This window comes from Lissotriton helveticus, chromosome 1_1 (assembly GCF_964261635.1).
Source record: "Lissotriton helveticus chromosome 1_1, aLisHel1.1, whole genome shotgun sequence".
Taxonomy (NCBI): domain Eukaryota; kingdom Metazoa; phylum Chordata; class Amphibia; order Caudata; family Salamandridae; genus Lissotriton; species Lissotriton helveticus.
The window spans coordinates 237,027,859-237,044,926 of NC_136057.1; the positions used below are offsets into that span (position 1 = coordinate 237,027,859).

Genomic DNA, 17,068 nt, shown 5'->3' on the forward strand with positions numbered 1-17,068 from the left:
TAATCCTCCGTGGGTTGAAGGTTTCATTAGCCTTGTAGACTATCTGTCTCGGTCTATACCAGTTGATAAAGGCACTAAGGGCCTTTTGCAAGTGGTTGGAAAATGAGAATCAGTTGGATGAGAAAGTGGAAAATATCAACTGTTCAATAATCTATTGCCAGAAATATCTCGGCCATCCGATCCCTGTGGCAGAAGCAATTTTAGAAACAGATTCTCTGCTGCGGACATTGCAGATTCCTTTCCTCTGACCCTTCTTTTGCCAGGTTTGCACTATCCTTATACAATATGTATACATTGGGTATTACCACCCAAATTTAAATCCACTCATACATTTTTTCAAAATACAAGTTCACTGAAATTTGTATCAGAATGTTTACCAACGTAAATGTGCTCTATGTAACAATGTACTGAGAGCTCCTTTGACCTCCTTATTTCTAAGACTATAGATTATTGGATTTAACATGGGAATTATCACTGTGTAAAACACAGATGCTACTTTGTCTTGATCCATGAAGTAGGTGGAACTTGGCCGGAGGTACATGAAAAGCACTGGAATGTAGAACATTGTAACACAGACAAAGTGGGAGGCACATGTGGAGAAGGCTCTTTGTCTACCTTCAGAGGACTGTATCTTTATGATTGCCAAGATGATAAAAGTGTATGAGATTAGGACAACGGAAAGAGATCCAACTTCCACACAACCAGCCACAGAGAACAGTACAATCTCATTGAGCATAGTGTCAGAGCAGGAGATCTTCAGCAGGGGAGGAATGTCACAGTAGAAATGAGAGATCATATTGTCATCACAGAACTTCAGTCTTAAGATGCAAAGAGTGTGCACCAGAGAATTAATTGACCCAACTGTGCATGCTGTAATGACTAGAGAAGAGCAAACCCTCCTGGTCATAATAACAGGGTAGTGCAGGGGCTTACAGATAGCGTTGTACCGGTCATAGGCCATTACTGCCAAGAGAAGAGCATCTGAACTTGCAAAAGCAACAAAGAAAAACAGTTGTGCCAAACATCTGTGCAAGTCAATCTCTTGTATTTCTGAAAGAAAGTTGGCCAACATGTTGGGAGTTATAACGGTAGAGTAACACAGATCTACAAATGACAAGGCAGTGAGCAGGAAGTACATGGGCGTATGCAAACGAGGAGATATCCTAATTAATACCATTATGCCAATATTCCCCAGCAGAGTGATTATATAAACTATAGTGAACAGCACAAAGAGAGGAACCTTGAGGCTTTGGTCTTCAGTGAGTCCTAACAGGATGAAATCCTTTGATGACGTGTTGTTTTCTATCTGCATCTTTCAAAAAGAATTCTGAGGAGCAAGAGTGAAATTCACAGTGAGAAGCAGCAATTGCAATGCATGATATTTTTTTTACAATTAATTTATTTATAATCTTTCAGTATTTTCACAAAACAAGAGAATGAGTGGACAGATTCCAAGTTGCATGATCTGCTGAGATATTCATTATCTTATACCTTGGCTGCTGTAACTCTTATTATCTATCAAGGAACTAATCTCCCTTTAAAAACTGGTCACTTATTTTCTTACTACACATATGTGCAAACATCAAAGCATGCTTGTAAAAGGAAAAAATACGCATCTGCAATAAATTAAAATGAGGAACTAGTGACATCATGGTATCAGTTCACAACCACCTCTTACTGTGCTGGTACAGTCAGGACTCGTCTCAGAGGACAACTTCTTTCAGCACGTCAAGATGGCAGCCTGCCAGGAGGCACTGGCATCTGAGGCTGAGTGGGAATATGAGGAGGAGAGAGCAGAGAAGCCACATGCCTTCTGCCAAACACTTTACATCTGAGGCTAAACAGGATCCTCAGAAATCTGGTCAACCATATAGCTCCTTATCTCCCTTTACTGAAAGGAGCTTCAAGCGCAGGTATGGTTGAATGTACCAGCTGAATAGGGCCTAACAACAGCATCATTTTACTTTCCTCCAGCTAAACTGTTCAAGTGCTTACATTTACTTTTTTTTTCCCATTTCCGTTGGAAAGTGTAGATGGCTTTTACCTTATTTTTTACCTTCTACAAGTCTCTCCCTCCTTTCAAGCTGCCAACTTTGCATTCTTGGACTTGTATTTCTGTATTGTACATTATCACAATAGGTCTACAGGTTACGGAAGCAAAGTGTTGGTTTCTAAATAGTTTAATTGGTTAAATTATCAGACATAACATAGGAACCTTTGTCACACATAATCACTGTAAAAAATAAAATGTCCACAAAAGGTTGGTAAAAAGATATTGCAACCAAGTCATGTTGTAGTATCACAACTTTATAAAAAGCAGACACGCCTAGGTATTGTATAGTCATAGTAGTACTCTTCTCTGACTCGCAATATCCTTATAATCTACACAAGGGGTTATTTTATCTCATAGGTACTCATTCAGATCTTTGCTTGCATACCTATTGATTGTAAAATACGTTTTTCTCTATTCTAATCACAATCAGCTTCACAATCTAGTCTGTTTTAAAATGTTTGCTCTAAGCTGTAGAATCAAAATTTCAAGCTATTGCTCATAAAGATTCTTGTCTCTTTCCTGAAGATCTCTACTAAGAGACTTTGAATATTATACTTTGGTGCCCATAATATTGTTCAAATCTGTTCTTTGAAAGAAAACTTACAGATTTACTACAGAGATGACTGTTCATGTGGAGGATGAAGTGAAACGGTGAATTTTGGTGTTTGGTGTCTTGCACTGAATGCAAGAATAGGTGAACTTTACCATAGAACTTTAGGGCCTAATAGGTCCCCATGGTTTTGGTCTTTACCTATGCAATGTAAACATTTTGATTCCAATGTAATTATTGAAGTGCATGGGGAATTGTTTGATCACCCTTGCCAATGGGCAGATAGAAACAGTGAAAAGCATTAATATCAAAATAGGCATAATCATAGCCAAGTGGAATCCGTCTTTGATGAGGAGAGGAGGAAGCCCTTCTGTATTTACAGTATGACGTTTATAGAGATTGATGGTAACACTCCAATACCCCTGCCTATTTTTGCAGACTGATTAACTGATTGACCATGGACAACTGATAGGTCAAACTGTTCACTGCTGAAGGTCCCAGGACTATCAATGCTGCTGATACAACCCCCAACAGGAGAATACAGGAGGTACTGTCTGTTATTAGCAAGTCTTCTATCCAGTTTTCTCTGTGGTAGTGAATTGGATTATTGTCTTCACTGTGATCTTGGAGTTTCCTTGTAAATGTCTCTCACAGGATTTAGATTTGATTCTATTCCTTATTTAGACATATTCAGACAGCACTCCTTTACCGTAAGAGGCATCTAGGCAAATGTCAAGAACTGAAAGCGGACAGGCATAAAAAGTATCGAAAAAATGGCAGGCACAAAAGATAGATGGTTAACAGAATTAGACTGTTTTAAGGCTTTTCTCAAACCTAAAGACGAATGAATGGTTTTGAGGTAGAAAGGAAGAGATTTCCAGATGTAACTGTAAGGAAGCTCAAAGAATGGTCTTCCAGCTGTGATTAATTTGATCTGGCCAAAGGAATTAATTGTTTCAATGCAGGTTTCCTCCCTGAAAGTCGTGACGAATCGTTCTTGTATACATGATATCTTGATTAAGGGTGGGCGCAAAATCCGTTCCACTCGCGGATTTTGCGGATATTCGGCAATTTCGTGATCCGCGAATCTCGTGAAATTGCCGAAAAATGTGCAAATCCGATCGCTGGTGGATTTTTCGGCAGTTGAGTAGAGGTATTGCACAAACCGGTGGCGTCTTCTTGTATAAATATGAAGGGCAGGGTTCATTCTGGTACGATGCTCCCGTCACAAAAATTAAACCTCAACAGGAAGCACTTACAGATATAAATAAAGCAGGTGTCCAAGTTGAAGCTCAAATTCAGTAACGCATTCATCAGCCCACAAACAATTGTGAGCTTTGTCGAGGCAGGGCAGGTGTGCTTTCTCCCCATATCTACCGTCGAAAATTAGCTGTGATGCTGGATAGAGGCCTTTGCATCCTTTGTAGTGTAGTTCCTATTATCCCAATAGGCTCTGCGCATTGGAATAATACCTTCAATAGTAAAGGCCTAGACCAGACGTTAACTAGGTCTACTACTGTCGATATTAGACTTAAAGTTTTGGGTTTTGCCAGCTAGCTCAGAGTTCACTAGAAACTTTCTCAAATGTTCAGGAAGGACTTAACTTCCCTGATTAGACAAGAAGGGATTTAGTTTCTGACAACCATAGAACATGACAACTTTGCTCTCCCCTAATCAAGAGTATATCTCGAGAGTCGTGTGAACAAAAGGCAATTTATTTTACTCAGTCAGTACGTGCATTCTTAGTCTCATCAGATTGTAGAGAAAAGGAAGAGACGGGCGTATTCAATAAAAAGGTGTTATTTATTGATCAGTCTCTTTTCTCATACAAGAGAAATGGATCGATATTATTGCAATACTTATAGCTAAGTAAAGTGCATACATTAAAAGCAATAGTATGAAATAATACTGTAAAAACATTTATTTGGTTTCTAAGCCATAAGATGTTTTAAAATGAATAAAATATATTACATACACATATACATTTGACTAAACGTACTCAACTGGTGTTTCTAAATACGCCTACCCCTTGTACCTGACCTAAGCCTAATACGTGGGCGGGAATAGAAAGTTACAGTTTAAGTTAAGTTTGTTTTTGCCAAGTGAATAACTAAGGAATTCTCTGCGAGGGGTTATTCAGTTCTGTACCTGGAATCTAGGTTGAATGAGGGATGGTATCTCTCTCTCTGGTCTCGATATTCCAGGCTGCCTGCGAGGGCTACCCGGAAGCGCCGGTGCTGGATTTCTCGGCAGGAGAAAGCAGCTTCTCGTTCTCAGCGCGTCAGGAAGGCGGGGCTGCGCCAGCGGGGTCTGCTCTGCTCTTCGCTTCGGCAAGTATGGCTGCTCCGTCTCGTCACCACCGCGTGTGTTTGCATAGGGCAATATCGGTAATATTTATACCTTTAAGGTGCCGAGATTGACGTAAGGATGGACATAGATACGTCAATAAGGATGTCATATGACTTGCTCGTTAGCACATTCTTTTGCAGAAGTTCTCGGTGAAATCAAAACAATGGCCGCAGGGTTTTGCCCAGGTTGTCATAGGTTTGATTTGTTATGAGAACTCCGTATGCCTTATCAGGGGCTGGAGGAATATCGCTTGTCTAATTAGATCGCAAGCGTTATGACCTAATCAGATAACACGTTCCTGTGCCGTAGTGTGACTGCGTCAGATAACGGTATCTGCATCATGGGGGTTTTCTGCCTCATGGGCTGACTGCTAGTTAACTTGTTGGTTTGTTTAACTAGAATAGGGTCAGGAATAGGGGGATCGATTCAGAACCTATAGGAATACATCACACCCACTCCACGCTAACTATGTACATATTTACTAATCTATGCATAGTAAAACATACTATAGAGTATAGTGTATACCTTACCACCCCAAAATACATAAATGAATTTGAAATTTTTCAAATATACGGAAAAATTGCAGTCATATGTATTGTATGCACTCAAGCTGTAGAATAATGCCAAAGTAACCACGCATTTGTATACATTATTGCTATTTGGTATATGGGAATTTACACATGAACCGGCTCTTAATACAGAAAAAAAGTTCGAGACCATTTCATCACAGAATAAAATATTTATGAACATACCAGCGGGCAGCTAATGTCTATAAGCTATCTAAAATTTAGAAACCTTAGTTCTCTAAGAATAGTTCTTACTTTAAGCAGAAGATAGTGTCCCGAAAAATATGCAAAATATTTTGGGGCTGCTGAAAAATTGCTGTCCGTGAACTGGAGGGAAAATTGTTCATGTGACTTTATTTTTAAAGTTGAAGGCCGAATTCAGGGAACGCCGTGTGCGAGCTTGCTCAAAAGTCTCTATTTCTGCTCTGGTGAGAACATCATATCATTTAGGCTTTCGAAAAAACTGTCAACAGCTTCCTGGGAAAGTTCCACTAACTCGGAAAAAGGTGTAACCATGCATTCGTGCGCATGATTGTCTCCATTGACATTCTGATTTGCATTGCTGACAGAAGGTCGTACCTGTTCGATGCTGCTTTCATCTTGAACTTCACTACCCCTCAATCGTAGTGGTGAAGCTTCCACGAATGCCGTCATCAGAATTGGTAGCCTTTGAGGGCAGCACAAAGCATGAACCTTGATCGGGCTCAACAATGTTTCTGCATCCATTGGCGCATCCGATTGTAGCATCAGACAGGTGTCTAACACGCATTCTTCTCCGCATAGCAGACACCTTAATACAGGTAAAACACATCTTTGCCACATTGGTCGAAATGATAGAAACCAAGTCATGTTCAGGTCTCTAAGCCGGGATAGTCCCAGGATTTTTGATATCCGGTCCCGGTATCCAATGGCTAGGATTGTTTCTTCCCTTGTCGCAAGAGTTTTGTCTGTGACATGGGTTGCCATAACGAAAAATAAGGACTAAGAATAGGATTCCTGCAATTAGTCCCAAGATCAGGGGAAGTCCGCCAAAAATCGAATGGACGAAATCTGGAAAAATACCCAGTATGGCTTTGAATGGTGTTAATGCCATCGAAAATACTGTCTTAAATACTTTTGAGACCCCATTGGTATCAGAAATATTTAAGATTTCATTCAGGATTTCTGCGAAATGTATGGGGGAATTAGTTGATAACAATGAATGTATCTCTGCAGTCGTCCTTGCGACTTGTAGATCATACGTTGCTTTTGATGACGTGAGCCTTGTAGGCGTCTGAAGAAGCACTGTTTTCATTCTGCTTAAAGTATCTATTCGAATAGAAGTAATTTTCAAATTGGGCCATGCCCTTGCCTCCCTGTCTGGAAAGGAGCTGGGGAACAATGATCGTCCACAGCACTTGACCTTCGCAGTCGTAGTTACGAGATAAGGAGTCCCGGGCATAAGACTACAACATCTGCGGTCTACAATTAGAATGTAACTCCCATTATAGAGTCTTTGAAAGAATGGTTCTATCTCTGTTGCAGGTGCGCCTTGCTGGTGACATGAAAGGTTGTATGAATTCCCTTCACAGGCTCCATGCAAACTAATTCCGTTACACAGAAGCGTGCCGCTTAGTGACATCGCACAATTATTGCCACTAAGGAACACTTTCTGTCCTTTATTACTGACACATGCATGTGAATAGGGCAGGTTCCATGTTGTTTTAATGTACCCCTTTCCCAATTTCTCGTACATGCCAGCCTGTATATATTTTTGGCAGTATTGAAACCTGAAGGTTGAGATTGGAATATTTATAATCCCATGTATTATCCATTCACTGACAGGTAGTTCTGACATTGTCACTGGTAATCTTTCGAGTTTTTCAATGCTCAAGATTGTATAATCAGCACCCTTTTGTGCCATACTGATTTGTCTATCAGTAAGGTTAAAGATTTGGAATAGTGACGTTGTGTTGATTAAACGCCAAGGCACATAGCCTGAACGTAGATTTTGTAACGTCCAGCCAAGCTGTACAATAGAACGCAATTGAGACTGACCGTGTTGTAGCAACAGTAAGTCTTGCGATAATATGTCGATTGCTGAAGACACAATGCTGTCCAAAGAAAAAATTCTGGAGGACAGAGTCATTAACCCATTGTCCACTACAGAAAGTGATTTTTCCAAATTAATACGGTCAATTTCCCGTATTCTCACTGCTGTTTCAATTTGAGTAACCTTCCAGGCCTCATTGTATGCTGCATATACAGAGGCTGCTATGAAACGCTTTTGACGCTGTTTGCGTGGTCCCATAGTGAAATCACGCAAGTCAGCACCATCAGTAAGTAAAGTTAGGTGTTGCTTAATTTCTGCCAGTGTGGAAGTTTGTAGCCATTGAAGGCATAATTTGCCCACACTGTAGGTGGTTATTATCCCTGGGTGATGTCTTTGAGGATATCTAGGGTCTGGCCTGGTCATTTTGAACCCCTGTGTTTTGTTCAGGAATCTGTCTTGACAGTTATTAGTATCTGTGGGCCAGATCAACCACTGTTTCCAATCAGGATGTGTTCTGTTTTGGTTTAATACATAATTTACGTCTATCTCTTCTTCTGTAGAACTATTGCTGTACATTATTGGCTTTGGAATAGACGGTTTATTTAAGTCTTTGATTTTGGCTAGGCCAAGACAGGTGGTTTGTTGAACAGTGTCATTTAAAAATATAATTTGTTCTGGGATCATGCAGGCTCTAAACAAAGATTCTATACCCTGTACTTGCCATTCTTTTGTACCCCAAACACTTTTCAATTCAACATTTTTGTCCCAATAATCAAAACCAAAAGTATTCATTTTTTCAAAGAATGAGTCTGAATATATCAATTTTGTGTTTGTTATCATGGTCTTAGTTCCTGTCTTGTTTGACAATTTGAAATAAAATGCTTCAGCATTACTTGTGTTAAAACCTGAAAAGTATGAATATTTGTCATAGAAGGTTCTTGAGCTTCCTTTTGGAGGGGTTGCACAATGTTCCCATTGATTATAATTTAAAACATTTCTAGGTTGTGCAGATCTATGTAAAAAATGGTTACCATAGTGGTTATAACAGTACATGCTATCATAATTTGTAGAACCCTGCAAATAATCATGTTTGGTAAATTTAGCAGACATTACTAAGTCAGACATCATATTATTAATGCTTTCGAAGTCCCAATCATCAGCAAATGAGCTTGGTTTTGCAAAGTCACTCAATGAGATCTTAATTTGGTGAGGATATTTCAGGATTTCGACCGGACCATAAATTTCATAGTCAGTGTTGTCCCAGGCTACCCCACCCGGTATCGGATTGGCTGTGAAGTTGACTGAAGAAAGTTCTCTTTTCTCGACGTGTGAAGATGTGTGTGGTTTGAGGATCAAGTTGATTTTCTGACTTGCTGTGTCCATTTTAGCATATTTTCCCTCAATGAAGCGTCCCAAAGTAAGTACCATGATGAGCCAAAGTATGAGGATAAATGCACCAAAACCCACCCAAAATTCAATCCATGGAGAAATCAGATATGTTTCTTTCAGTTGTTTCAAAAGTTCTTTAGCTTTATCTTTAAAGGTTTTTGATGATGGCTGTGTCTTTGATTCACTGAAGCCTTCAGAGGAATCATCGAAGTTTATGAAGTAGCCGGATGCAGTTCTGTCAATAGTTCCAATTGCTTCAGGATTTCTGTTTCTTGCATTTTCACTTGGTACTTCATTATAGATTGGTGTGTCTCTGCTAAATGTTTTTATTTGGGTTTTCAGAGGTCTGAGTTCTATTGCATTGTTGCATAGTCCTTGTTGTTCTTCTGTAGGCGTTTCGAATGTGATGAGCCTCTTTGTTAGGACCTCTGTACTGGTAGCAAATCTTGGTGTTCTGCTACTTATTGGGAGTCCACTTGGCCTACTGTTTGTTATCGGCCACATGATTGTGGTTTTACCAGGTCGATGGATACAACTCTGTTCTCCTTTTTACCAGCAAGTGGCGGTAGTACAACTGATCTTGTCCCGTTGACAGACAAGACAGGAACTGCTTTTCTGTAAGAAGGCCCAAATTCCTTCTTTACCGCGATCTTTTCCCTGACTAGATCCCCGACTTTTGGAATCCAGACAGGTCTTGCTGGGACAGGTGGTGGTTCTTCAGTGGTTGTTGGCTGTTGTTTCAACTTTATGTTGCTCAGGTCTTTTCTTGTTTTGTTTAAGTCCTGCAAAATAGCCAAACGGTCTTTGATATCAAAGCTTTTTTCTTTCACCACTGAAGTCTGACTATCAATGTCAGAGATCAACATCCTAGTTCCAAATAATAATTCGTACGCACTGAATCTCTTCAGAGAATTTCTTGGCAAGTTATTTAGACTACGTTGGACACTTATTAGATGTTTGACCCACCCAGCTCCCGAACCTAATACCTTTGCCGTTATAGATTGCTTTATGTCACGGTTTTTTCTTTCAACAATTCCGTTCCCCTCAGGGTGAAATGGACAAGAGTACCGCAATGCCACGCCCATGCTGACCATGGCCTCCTTATAAGCTCTAGAGCTAAAAGCAGGACCGTGGTCCGAATGCAGCATGCCAATTGCGTATGTGCCGATAAATACTCGCAAATCTTTTATAACAGTTCTGGCGTCAGCCGTTCGCTGGGGCCACATCCATATGAATCTCGTGCATGAATCCACTGCGACCAAGATATATTTATAGTTACCGTCCCTTTGTAAGGGACCGCAGTGATCTAGATAAACACAGGCTAATGGTTTATCCGAGATTAGAAGGGGCGTCTGAGCTGGACGTCTCACCGTTGATACTTTCATTTTTTGACATATTTGTTATGTTATGTTATGTTAAAACTATATTTCTTGAGCGCACGGCTACCCAGAACGGGTGTCCCGGCGCTTTGGCAGAGTCCTAAACACAACCAAGAAAAACCCAGAGGCAGAAACACTGTAGACCCACTGGTTAGGCGGAAAAGAGGAACGTCTTGAGCTCCTTTCTAAAGGCCAGGAGATTGTTAGCCTTACGGAGTGACAGAGGGAGCTCATTCCACAAACTAGCCGCCATGAACTGGAAAGACCGGCCACCCATCCGCACGCGTTTGATCACTGGTACCTCCACTTTAGCCAGGTCAGCAGATCTCAGACTCCTCCGGGGAGCGTAAAAAGCAATCCGCTTCCTAAGGTAAACTGGGCCAATACAGTGGAGGGCTTTAAATGCCAACGTGAGGACCTTGAACCTAATTCTGCAAGCGATAGACAGCCAATGCAGCCTGCCGCGCAATAGAGAGACACTAGCTCTCCGTGGAAGGCCGAAGATGGCTCTGGCCGCCGAGTTTTGGACAATTTGTAGTCTGGATACCAGATATTTAGGCAGACCTGAGAAAAGTGCGTTAGCGTAGTCTAAACGCGAACCCACGAGTGCTTGCACAATGTTCTTGCGATATTGAAGGGAAAGCAGTGGGAGAAATTTCCTCACCATCTTCAAAATGCCGAAACATTTCCCCGCCAAGCCCGTGATGTGGGGACGAAAAGAAAGACTGTCGTCGAACACCACACCCAGATTTTTGACTTGGGCAGAGGGTTTCTCAGGGGGGAACATGTCGGAAGGCCACCACGATTTCCAGCCAGGGTCCTCAGCGCAGCCAAAAAAGAGCAGCTCGGACTTATCCGAGTTACATTTCAGGTTCTGGTGCTGAAACCATGCAAAAACAGCACTCAGGCAGTCTCTGATTCTGTCGCCATTAAAAACCTCTCCCTTCCTGCAAGTAAACAGGAGCTGGATGTCATCAGCGTACGAGATGACCCGGGCTCCAAATGCCTCCGCGACCTTCGCCAAAGGGGCCATATAAATGTTAAATATTTCACATTCTAGAACATAGTTCCTTGTTTGTCTTCTCATTTGTGGCCACCAGTATCTCTGTTTTAATAATGATACTGTGGCTGAGACGCCAGCATGGATAGAAGCAAGCCCTTCGTGTGCCGCTATTATTAGTCCTAACCTATGTTCCATGTTTGGAATTGCCCTATCCCCCACTCCAGGGATTCGAGCAAAAGGAACATTGTTTGCACCAGTTATGTATGAGTATTTTACTGGAAAGCCTTTCGGGAGTGTTTCTATCGAATCCTTTTCTGAAGCGCTGACAGCTTGTAATATTTCGCTGTCTATTTTTGTTTTTGACCGGGTGATGGCAGCTACGGAAGCCGTTTGCACAGCTGCCTTCGTGGCCTCATCAGCCAATGAATTCCCTGCAACGTGAACGCCATCACGTTGATGACTCAGTGTGTGTATCACGTGAGTCTTTGGTAGTTCTTTTTGTAAAAGAACTACTTGTTCCCAGAGCATTTTATGCTTGATTGTGCCTCCTTTTGCATCCTTAAAACCATTTTGAAGCCAGATCTGCAAGTATTCATTATAAGATTGAACGCAATAATACGAATCGCACACTATCAGCGTGGGGAATTCTCGATCGGTATTTTCAAGCGCCATCTTGAATGCCAGTAGTTCAGCTCGCTGAGCTGTGCAATCTCCTAGAGATTGCGTTTTAGTGAGGGTTGGTTTAAATTTCCCTTCGTGCCAGCGACCTTTAACAATCACGCACGCAGCACTATAAGCTTGTTTACCCCCGACTGCGGGTTGTGCTGATCCGTCTGTATATATTATACAGCCGTAATGATCTAGAGGCAGAATTTCGGTCGGCGGAGGACATTCAAATTCATATTGGAGGAATTCTTGTGTTTTTAAGTTAGGATCAAATTCGTATGCCACGTCCGTTGCAGCAAGAGAATTATCCCATTGTATCCATCTCGGATGGAGCGCTTTAGCATTTGGAATGCTTGCCTTTGTTACCGCCTCTAGGGCTGGTATCGGTGTCACGATTATTATTCGTTTACCTTGTGCCAGGGCTCGTTCTTTTGCTATAGCTGTCTGTGTTGCAGTTAGAATTTTTTCCGTAGGGCTAAATTTCATTTCAGCCTTAGTGTACAAGTGTGATTTGAATGCAATTGGTACCTTTTCTCCCTCATTAGAGGTCAGGTATGTGAATCCGCATCTCCCTGGGATGACTCGAATCACAAGATTGCGTGTGTTATCACGTGTTTCTAATTTTGTTTTAATTAGCATGTCTGTTTGTAGGGATCTCAAAATTTCTGTGTGTATTTGAGTCCAATTGGATCTTTTAAAATCTGGTTTTATCAGATCATAAAGGGGTCTGACCCTTTCTGCGTAATTTGCAATGTATGTTCTTCCGAAATTTAGGAAGCCTAGAATCGACTGTAGGTTTTTTAGTGTTCTAGGTCCTTGGATTACGGCACATTTCTCTAGGAAATTTTCAGCCAGGCTTTTGCCTTCACTTGATAATTCATATCCTAGGAATAGGACTGTCAGATGGGCAATTCTGGACTTTTTAAAGTTGAATTGTAACCCTCTGCTGCGAACCCAAGTATTATGGTGTTCACTCTCTTCAAGTGAGTCTCCAAGTCATCATCTGTTAAGTAAATGTCGTCGACATAAGATAATGCTTCATCATCATATATTTGTAGTAATTCTGTTACTCTCGCTGAGAATACTCCCGGACTGTTCTTGTACCCCTGGGCTAACCGACAGAATTGTTTTTGAGTGCCATTTATTGAGAATGCAGTTAAATATCTGCTTTCTGGTGCTATGTTTTGACAAAAGAATCCATTAGAGATGTCTAAGGTTGTTTTGTATTTTTTGCGCACTATGTTATTCATTAGTGCAGCACTATGCGAATTTTGCACTGCAAAAGTTTTGCAACATGAGTTAAGGTGTCGGTAATCCAAAACTAGACGGTATGAATTGTCTGGTTTGGAGACCGGAAACAAAGGGTTGTTCATTTGTGAGGTGCAAGTTTCAATCACCCCCTGGTATTCTAGCTGATCTAGTATTTCTTTTACCTGTTTTTTTGCTTCCTGCTTAATTGGGTACTGCCTTTGTGCAGTAGGTTGTGATTTTAACTGGATTTTGTGAGGAGGAGAGTCCTCATCCCATCCCACGTGATTTTTATATAAAGCAGGAGCTAGAGCCACTGCCCACTTTCTAGCAAGTGTGTATTTTTTATGAATTGGGATTTGATTTGAGAAGGCAGGCATAATTACTTCTTCGCCATGAGGGCACTCCCTGACAAACTCTGGTGGCCAGTCTTTTTCAGCTAGAAGGATATCATAGCCCTTGGAGAGGTTATCCCAAAATAGCCCCCTTATTTTTCTAGTCTTATCCCCCTCTATACGCAATGTTATTTCGTATATTTTGTGAGGTTTGCTAACTCTGGTGTCCGCAGTTTCCAGTTGAGGATATTCATTCGTGTCCACTGTCTCCAGATGATTCATAAGGACTTTGCGAGCTATGCTCACTTCTGCTGCGCTGTCTAGCATTGTCTGAGCCCATTCCCCGTTTTTCAGTTGTGTCCTCAGAATTCTCGGCATTGTTAACTACCTTGATACTGGCTACCTTCTTTTTTGGAAATTGTAATTTCTTTTTTAGCTGAGCAGGTTCCTTGTCTTTGGACTTGGCGTGCTCTTCTCTTTGTTCTGATCGTCCTCTTCTTTCCGATTTCTGCGAGGAAGTCTGAAAAGATTGAGAGGGACGTGTATCAATGTCTTGATATCTATCAGGCTTTTTTATATTATCCCTATTTCTAAGGTTATATCTTTTCCCAGAGGGGTCACTCTGGGGTGACCTGTGTCTTTGGTTCGGAGATTTCTCTCTTCGCCTAGGAGACCTTCCTCTGGACTGGAATTTCTTTTCTTTAGGATTGGATTGTTTGTTTCCATCCCAGTTCTTTTTCTGTGATGTTGAATTATTATTAAAAAATATTTTTTCAGGACTTTCAATCAGTTGTGGTTTTACTGGTATTTCACCTAAACTATCTCTACCTAGTTCCTCATAGGATTTTTCTATGATTCTGGCAATTTCAGCTGGTTGGTCTGCTATATCTGTCTCTTTTAACCTCTGGCGGATCGCCACATTTGCTGCTTCACCTTTTATGTTGGCTAATAATATAGCCGAGACCTGCTTGAAGTCTTTCAGTAATTTCATACCAAGAGTTAAAGCGGGTTCTGGACCGTATTCATCTTGAATTTGTTTTAGCACATCTGGTATTACCGAAATGGATGGAACACCGTGCGTTTTTGTGTAGATGGAAGCAAAGACTGTACCCCAAGTGTCACAGTCCTCAATGTGTGGTGCGATTCCCATTGGAAGACAGATAGTCAGAATCCTGTGCTTTTCTAGCGGGGTGGTGTCTGGAAACACCGCCTCTATTTGGGTGATTTTCTGCACTAGCCAGAATGGTATTTGTTCCCGTTTAGCCGGTACTTTACCTAGGCAGGACTGGATGTTCTGTGGTGTAATTTTATTTGTGTTCCCCTGGGGAGGGGTCAGCTGTGGGAGTTTAATCGCTGGCTGAATTGTTGAAGTCCGCATCACATACTGGACTAATTGTCTATGTATTTTTATTAATTGTTTTAGCTGTGTTAACAGGTTAGCTGCAGACATCCCGTCGATGTCTGGATGTGGTGTGTATCCGGCTAGGACCGGCCACGTTGCTCCTGGTCTACCTAAAGGACCGAGCCTGGTGATGTGATTATTATGTTTTAGGGCGCCATCAAATAAGAGCAAATGCTCTTGAAATTTGAGTGGTACTTCCACCTCCTCGAAAGGAGTGTACGTTTCAGGAGGTTCCTCTATTTTGTAATAGTGGAAGTACTTTGTTCCAGGATTTGCTGCTGGAAAATGTATCCATAAATAGTATACCTCTGTCTGCCGATATTCGTGTGCCTCAATTACGAATATGACTGTACCACCTCTAGGTGTCAGTCCATTTTCTATAAGTTTTATGGTTATAGATTTCCTTTTAATGACCGGGATGAGTATTATATCCTAGTCTGCTTCCTGCATGGTAGCATCAGCTGCTGCGAGTTCAGTTGCTAATCTAACTGCCTCTCTTTCTTCATCACTGTCTCCCATTTTACTGACAGGATGGTTATTTCTTTTGTTTGCAGATCAGGTTTCTTATGGAAACAAAGATTAGATGCACAATATTTTGGAACAGTGTATCCTTCAACGTTGACTAAACCAAGAACCATACATAGGAGTTCCCTCCTGCGAGGTCTGGCGGATATAACCTTTCACCCACTCCAGACGTCTTTGGAGTATTATGGGAAAAGGGGTCTGAGTGAGAAAGCACGACTGAGTTACTTTAAATGTCTTACGTTAGTTTTATCGCCCTTTCCAAACGCGTTGGGCGCCATGTAGTGTAGTTCCTATTATCCCAATAGGCTCTGCGCATTGGAATAATACCTTCAATAGTAAAGGCCTAGACCAGACGTTAACTAGGTCTACTACTGTCGATATTAGACTTAAAATTTTGGGTTTTGCCAGCTAGCTCAGAGTTCACTAGAAACTTTCTCGAATGTTCAGGAAGGACTTAACTTCCCTGATTAGACAAGAAGGGATTTAGGGGCATATTATCAAGCCTGTGCGATAAAATTATCGCCGCTTTATCGGCCGAAAACGGCCGATAAAGCGGCGATAATGGGCTTGATAATATGCTCTATGGTATTCCAATCGAAGCCCATGTTAGATGTGAAGACATCTAACATGGGCTTCGATTGGAATTTCTTAGAGCATATGATCAAGCCCATTATCGCCGCTTTATCGGCCGTTTTCGGCCGATAAAGCGGCGATAGTTTAATCGCACAGGCTTGATAATATGCCCCTTAGTTTCTGACAACCATAGAACATGACAACTTTGCTCTCCCCTAATCAAGAGTATATCTCGAGAGTCATGTGAACAAAAGGCAATTTATTTTACTCAGTCAGTACGTGCATTCTTAGTCTCATCAGATTGTAGAGAAAAGGAAGAGACGGGCGTATTCAATAAAAAGGTGTTATTTATTGATCAGTCTCTTTTCTCATACAAGAGAAATGGATCGATATTATTGCAATACTTATAGCTAAGTAAAGTGCATACATTAAAAGCAATAGTATGAAATAATACTGTAAAAACATTGATATGGTTTCTAAGCCATAAGATGTTTTAAAATGAATAAAATATATTACATACACATATACATTTGACTAAACGTACTCAACTGGTGTTTCTAAATACGCCTACCCCGTGTACCTGACCTAAGCCTAATACGTGGGCGGGAATAGAAAGTTACAGTTTAAGTTAAGTTTGTTTTTGCCAAGTGAATAACTAAGGAATTCTCTGCGAGGGGTTATTCAGTTCTGTACCTGGAATCTAGGTTGAATGAGGGATGGTATCTCTCTCTCTGGTCTCGATATTCCAGGCTGCCTGCGAGGGCTACCCGGAAGCGCCGGTGCTGGATTTCTCGGCAGGAGAAAGCAGCTTCTCGTTCTCAGCGCGTCAGGAAGGCGGGGCTGCGCCAGCGGGGTCTGCTCTGCTCTTCGCTTCGGCAAGTATGGCTGCTCCGTCTCGTCACCACCGCGTGTGTTTGCATAGGGCAATATCGGTAATATTTATACCTTTAAGGTGCCGAGATTGACGTAAGGATGGACATAGATACGTCAATAAGGAT

At 41.4% G+C, this 17,068-nt stretch overlaps 1 protein-coding gene across 1 annotated transcript; it reads right to left on the reverse strand.

The window, feature by feature from the left end:
* Positions 1 to 373: 373 nt before the first annotated feature.
* LOC144761282 (olfactory receptor 5J3-like) lies at positions 374 to 1,312 on the reverse strand. The gene has a single exon (XM_078646733.1). It carries the CDS (start codon positions 1,310 to 1,312, stop codon positions 374 to 376), a length of 939 nt encoding a protein of 312 aa, XP_078502859.1.
* Positions 1,313 to 17,068: the final 15,756 nt, after the last annotated feature.